We start from the raw sequence: 7,090 nt of genomic DNA, 5'->3' as shown, positions 1-7,090 counted from the left end.
AGAATCTCTTTCTGGACATTACACCTTTTTTTCAATTTTTTTCCCTTTAGTTTTTTCCCGAACCAGACAATTTGGGGAACGATACATGATACTTTTTTTTTTAAAGAAATCTTTTTGTATTTTTCCCACAGAAATCCTCAAAATATGACTGGTAATGGCGTGTCTCTGAAATAAGGGAAATGAAATTCAAAAAAAACGTCCCCCCATCGGGGGAAAAGTGCTAAAAAATCAAACAGTAGGGTTTTTTTAAACAAATTTTTCCCTTTTTTCGCAGAAAGAGCTTTAACCCCATTTTTTTTCAGGGTTTCCCCCCCCCCACCTTTTTTCCTACAATTTCTTTTATCTTAACAATATTCAAATCCAAATGTCAGGCATCTTTTAAAATTTATTCTTTATCCGAACATTTTTTTTTTGAACTAGAGCCAAGACAAATTTATAAAGCGGGGGATCCTTTCAAGGCACCTTTTTTTTTTTCTGGAGACCAACCTTTTTTTTTTGAGAGTTTTTAAATATCTGTATATGTTTTATTTTTTTGAATAGCACCTGGGGGGGTTATAAAAAGGGGTACATCTGCATTTCCCCAACCTTTATATATCAAGAAACCAATTTTCCCAATACTGGTACCATTTGCAAATTTCGGGATAACCCCCAAATTCCCTCGAAAACTCAAGTTCAAAGAGGCACCGTTGCAAAGGTTTACCGTTATACATTTGGGGCAGAATTCTCCTTAATTCTGTTCTTCCATCATTGGATCATTTCTTCAAACATCAATGTTCCATTGTCTTCTCGTATTTTTGATTCCAGAACATGGCTCTGCTCCGCGAGGGCTATTCCTGAACATACTATTTGCTTTTCACCAATAAAAATGGTGACTTTGAAAGGAAAAGTTTCGTCCCCGAGGAATCTTGTTATATTTCTGTCAAGTTGTAATGTTTGTGTCATGAGCCCATCTAAAATGCTAGCTAGAAAAAATGGGTTAGTAATTTTGAAATACCTTTAATTGTACGAAGTTAAAGTAAAAAGACACCAGATATTTTAATTTGTTCCAGAACGAAAAACGACAAGATCATCAGTATCGTGTTAGGCCATTACTAATTGAAAGACAGAAAATTTAACCAAGAAATAAGAATCATAAGCAAATCAAAATAGTAATCATGAAAGTTATAACCTTAATAATAACACACATGCATTAATGATTTGAATGACCGTCTATCTGATACAAGCATAGTTCAATACGGGAATCTAACTTTCTTACTACAAAGTTTCAACCTAATGCAATTAAAAACGAAAATATATGATTCTTTAAAAATCTCAAATAGTATCGTAGAGTAATCTTCATTGATAAAAAAACATCAAAAAAACAGTATTCTCTTTTATTAAAAAAGTAAAGTATTAACATCGCGAAAAAATTATTTTTTCCAATAACTTAATATTGTACACGTTCTATTATAATCTATACTATATAATATTCTGTTAAAGGGATAAACAATGTGAATCTTAAAAAAAGTGAAAAATTGCTATTTTCTATCTCGTCTCTCAATTACTAGTTCATGCCCAAGATATTTCCTACTGTGTCTTGCTTTAAGAAGAGCAGATGCGGATCTAGCATTTTCGTAAATTAGAAAACCGTAAGACTTACCACTGGGAATTTGAAAACTCTCCAATCTTCCAAAACCACTAAAGAGTTGTCTTAATTCGGACTGTCGACCGGCCGATGGAATATTTCCAATGAAAAGATTTCGATCCGAATTATCATTTCTAGTGTAACATTCAGGCGTTGATTCATTCTTGGCATCATGGGGATCACGTCTATCATCAGCGACTACCTCTATCACTTGTTTCGACATGTACTGTATAGTTTCTAATTCAAATCCATCTAAAGGTAAGACACTATCTGAATTTAGAAGTCTTTTCGCATGGGCAGCACTTTCAAAAGTTAGAACCGCATAATTTTGTACAGGATTAATTTCAACATTTGATATTTTACCAAAAGTGCCAAATGTTCTTCTAAGCCCTCGTTTTGAGACTTTCGGAGGGAGGTTCAAAATCTTTACTTGATTATGAGATGCATGACCTGATAATTTTCGTCTCCGACGTGGACGACGATGTGAGACGTTCACTGGAACAACCTCATTACAAGAGGCTGAACTGTCTTGGTCGGACCACCATACTGCTTCCTCGCTGCTGGGGGACGGTTGTAAATGAATCAAATCAAGGTCCACTATTTCTTCCACGAAGGTATCTGCATGAGGTAGTTCCTGCGTAGAATTAGGGAAATCGTCACTGTTTGGAACGGTCACTGATAATGAAGGAATAGGTGTAGGTAAGTTATGTGCAATGTCTGGGTCGTGTTTGTTATACAGAACATGACGTTTGTTTTCAATACAGTCACTTCTGGATATTTCCCCTTTCGGTAACAGAGACGATCTAGTCGAACTAGTGCATACTTCTTTTTTAAAGTAACCTTTTTGTATTTCCAGCAGGATTCTAAAATAGTGACGCGGTAATGACGTGTCATCTGATATCATAAAAATGAAATTCGAAAAATCATCTTCATCTGGGAAAAGTGCTCGAAAGTCAAACAATGAGGGGTTATTGTAAACAAAGTTTCTGTTATCGACAGAAAGAGCTACCCATTTCTTCATGATATTCCCGCCACAATTTCCAGTACAATTCTCTATCATCTTAACAATATCAAATCCGTAAATCTCAGCATCTATAAAATCTATCATCTTAATCCAGAACAATTCTGAACTATGAGCCAAGACAAGTTTATAAGCGAGATCTTTCAGAGCAGCATTTTCTTCTGGAGACAAACAGTTTGAGAGTTTAAATAACTGTATGATGTGTTTAAGAATAGCACCTGGAGTGTCTAGTAAAAAGAGCACATCTGCATTTCTCAACCATTTCATAATCAAGGAGACCAAGTCAGTCACCTGGTACCAACTAGCAAATTTCAAGATAACCTCCAAATTCTCGTAACTCAAGTTCAATGGAGCACCGTGCAGGTACCGTATACATTGGAGCAGAATCTCAGCATTATCTGGTTCTTCCATCATTGGTATCATTTCTTCAAACATCAATGTTCCTTTGTCTTCTCGTATTTTTGATTCCAGAACATGGCTCTGCTCCGCGAGGGCTATTCCTGAACATACGATTCGCTTTTCACCAATACAAACGGTGACTTTGAAAGGAAAAGTTTCGTCCCCGAGGAATCTTGTTATATTTCTGTCAAGTTGTAATGTTTGTGTCATGAGCCCATCTAAAATGCTATCTGGGGAAGTTAGGTTAGATTTTAGGGTGTAACTCTTAAATGTAGAGTTGAAAAATGAATTAACTGAACTCGAAGTTAAAGAACACCAGATAACAATATGTTGATTCATTCCAAAACGAAAAGCAATGACCACAAATAGTAAGTTAAATAGAAATGTATTGTAATTTGTAACACAATTTATAAAAATTTTTTAAATGTACCACTAAGTTTATGTTAATAAAATCTTATACATGCATTTATCATTTACGATTATCTCATACAAGTATTTTTCAAAATGATTCTCTAATCGAGTTATAAATCAACCTAGTGTGGAAAATTCGCAAAGCACAGTCATTGTATATTGATCAATCTCCAATTCATTAAAAAAAAATCAAAATTCCTTATCTAGTATAGTTTTAAATATTATTATATCAAATTATAAACCCTTATGTAATTAAAAACATTGTTAAAAAATTGAACAATTTCACAAACCAACGCAAAGTAGGTAACAAACAAGCTGCAAAAATGTTATTGTAGCCTTCTCTCAGCTATTTTTAATTGAACACCACTAATTTCAAAACCTTCTTGATATTTTCGTCTTAATAATGCTCGGGCTGATCCAACAGAGTCAAAACAAACAAAAGCATGGTCGAATGGATGCCGTGTGGCTCTTATAGTTATCTCATTTATCTTTCCGAATCTTCCAAAACGTCTCTTTAGATCAACCTCATCGGCAGATTTTGGAACATTACCAACCCATACAGAAGAATACTGATACTCATCACTGCTAGATTCAGAATCTTGAGAAGAGCTAGATTCCCACAAAAAGTCATTTATAGTGGTACTATATTTGGACTCATGTTGAGGAACAACTACTTGAGAGTGGGAACCAGCGAAAGCAATATTACCAATGCTGTATTGTTCCCTTGAGCTTTGGTTGGGGTTCAGTCTTGAAGGTAAAATTGGACCTGAATCACTGCTAGCTGCTGGTTTATTATTATCAGTAGATGATGTAACAAACCATTTGTCATGAGCTTTTTTCAAGAGAAAGTCTTTTTGTATTTCTAGCAGCAACTTAATAGAATCAGTACACATCAATTCCTTGTCCTCAGAAAGGACAGCCACAAACTTAGAAAAGTCGTGCTCAGTTTGATAAATCTCTTCAAAGTCAAATAAAGCTGCATTTTCGATTACAAACTTTCTATTTTCACGAGAGAAAGAGAGCCAGCCTTCTAAGAAAGATGATGAATTAAATGGTTCCTTTAAAGTAATTGCAGCAACATCATACCCACTCAAACCCAAGAAGAGATTAAACGTTGTTCTCGTATTGTCGTAATAGAAATATCCGCGGCCGTCATAGGTGTCAATGATTGAAAAAATAATCTCTTTCAATTTAATGGACTCCTCCTCTTGCAGATGATTTGAAATCACGATTAAATTAAGTGCATCATCCGAATTTACAAGACCAAAAGATAGATTGTCTTCAGAAAAGTGATCATATAATAACCAGTGCAAAGCTTTGTCAAACAAACATCCAACTTTGTACCAACTAGCAAACTTCAAAATTACTTCAATGTTTTCACGAGTGAAAGTAAGCTCTGCTCCATGTAGAAAGTTAATACAATCATGTAAAGCTCTGTTCCTATTTTCCACATCCAACAGTTCTTCAAACATCAGCACACCATCATCTTCTCTAAACTTCTTTTCAAGAACAGAACTCTGTTGAGCAAGCAATGCTCCTGAGCACAATACACGTTCTTCTCCAATACATACTGTTACTTTGTAGGGAAATGTGGGGTCGTTGATGAATCTAGTGAAATCCCTGTCCAGGGTTAATTTCTCTAACATGCTGTGACTTTAGAAGAGTGAAATTATTAATTATCATGATAGCACAAGTATACTAAATAACTTGGCATATTTTGTGAACTGGCTATAAAAAATCTTGAAACAAAATTTAGCATTGCATCATAACGAATTGAGTCACATTCATTTTTACCTAATTGTACCCATTATAATAAATGAGTACAAAATAGAAAGAGGCTCAGCAGATTTATTTGATTAGTAGTAGTAAATCTTTCAAAGTACGAAATATCTCTTTAAAAGAGCATCCTAGGCACCTTATAGATATCAAAACGCATAAAAAAGAAAACAAAAACATCAACCATGTTCTAACTTCTTCCACTCCTCCCTATCTAAAGCTAAAAATCTAAGGTCTTCGAACCTTGATTAATCAACAAATATTTAAATATTATTAAATGCAATTCATTTATAAATTAAATTGCTAGAATTAATAAAATAACCAGCAATTTGGCCATAATTACATAATTATATAATTACCGAATTAAAAAGATTTTACCAGTTGATTTACTTGAACTACTTTTGGCATATTATATAAAAAATCTAACTTTCAAGGAGCTGGAGGATGTAAAAATACCTCGCATTATTTGACATTCTGTTATATTTTGTATAGCGTTTAAGGGTTGGTACTTGGTATCATCATGAGTAAGTTGTTGTAGTCAAGGCTTCCGTGCACTAAGATATAAATTGTAAAGATATAAATTTGAATGTAGAAATTTAACCCCCGAAGAAAAATTTTGATGCAGAGTACTTTTATTCGATAAATTAACAAAGGATACATTTAACACATTCAAATTATGTAGAGGTACAAGCAGTGAAAATTACTGAATCCCGAAACGGTATAAAGATCGAACTCTGACAGGTTTCAGAGAAAAGTGGGAGGTCTAGTTGTTCTTTTTCAATTCTATTTTCAAGGCAGTTCCTCTGATTTCGAAATTTTTGACTTGACTGGCCTTAATAACGGCAAGAGCTGAGCCAACAGTTTCATATTCAACCAATGCATAATTGTAGGTCTTCCGTTTGTTTCTACCGTTTTTGATAGTAAATTCATTAATCTTCCCGAAGCCAGCAAATAAGCGTTTTAGTTCATCGTTGGTGGTTTCTTTTGGAACATTCCCAACAAAAAGAGTGGAAGTTTCCTCTTCATCCTCACTGCTACTACTAGCGCATTCCTCAACTTCCAATTCATTACCATCTAACATAAATCTTCTTCCACATTCAAGCAATCTGATGGAAGATTCTACATCTTCAAAGCTTAGAATTGCTGTTGAATTCTCTTTGTCAATGTTTACATTCGATATCCTACCAGCAAATTTGAACAGCTGAAGTAGTTTTCTCTTTGATACTGAGGCAGGCAGATTCCCAACATAAACTTCAGTTGAATCATATTCAGATTCACTATCTGAATAAACTTCATATTGTATACCATGACCATACAGAGAAATTCCTGGGGATGCGGCAATCAAATTGGACACAGAGTTTGAATCTTGGTATGTTAATACAGCAGTCCCTTCCTCAACATTCCAATCAAGATTGTCAATTTTACCAAAATCTTTGAAATGCCACATTAAATCTTGTTTTCTCATTAACTTAGGTATGTTAGGTATGTTTGATATAAGGATTCGGAGAGAATCATTTTCAGAAGTATCATCACAGCAGTTCATGTTGGGTCCAAGACTCAAGCTACTTGATGGGAAAGCACTGAAAGGTCTACCCGGCTGCTTGACCCCAATATTACTCTGATTAGTCGGATACCGCCCGTACCGGAGTATCCGACTAATCAGTGGATTATTTAGTGGATTAGGTCGACATGCAGCTGGAACAGGTCTAGGTACAGCAGGACTTTTGGCAGGTGCAACATATGTTCTGTAGACTTCACGAACAGGCTGAGATGAAGCTGGAACAGGTCTGACAGGTTCAGATGGGCCAGGTTTTGGGAAAATTGTTTTTTCTGGAATAGATTCTTTTCTTTTGTTTCGT

General features: G+C 34.9%; 3 protein-coding genes across 3 annotated transcripts in view; 2 read left to right on the top strand and 1 right to left on the bottom strand.

Moving 5' to 3' along the window:
* LOC134822799 (protein ABHD13-like) overlaps positions 1-7,090 on the top strand; it is a 948,842-nt gene that overhangs the window by 565,681 nt on the left and 376,071 nt on the right. The window lies entirely within an intron of this gene.
* The window catches only part of LOC134822924 (ATP synthase subunit a-like), a 28,887-nt gene that overhangs the window by 13,918 nt on the left and 7,879 nt on the right, over positions 1-7,090 (top strand). The window lies entirely within an intron of this gene.
* On the bottom strand, positions 5,110-7,043 carry LOC134822950 (uncharacterized; the record flags this gene model as incomplete). Its single annotated transcript, XM_063834224.1, is given in 1 exon segment — positions 5,110-7,043. A coding segment is annotated over 1 exon segment (1,049 nt), but the record flags the coding sequence as incomplete, so codon positions are not given.

This window comes from Bolinopsis microptera, chromosome 11 (genome assembly GCF_026151205.1).
Source record: "Bolinopsis microptera isolate Bmic1 chromosome 11, MBARI_Bmic_1.0, whole genome shotgun sequence".
Classification (NCBI taxonomy): domain Eukaryota; kingdom Metazoa; phylum Ctenophora; class Tentaculata; order Lobata; family Bolinopsidae; genus Bolinopsis; species Bolinopsis microptera.
The sequence above is the reverse complement of the archived record's forward strand: the minus strand, read 5'-3'. Positions and strand labels throughout refer to the sequence as shown.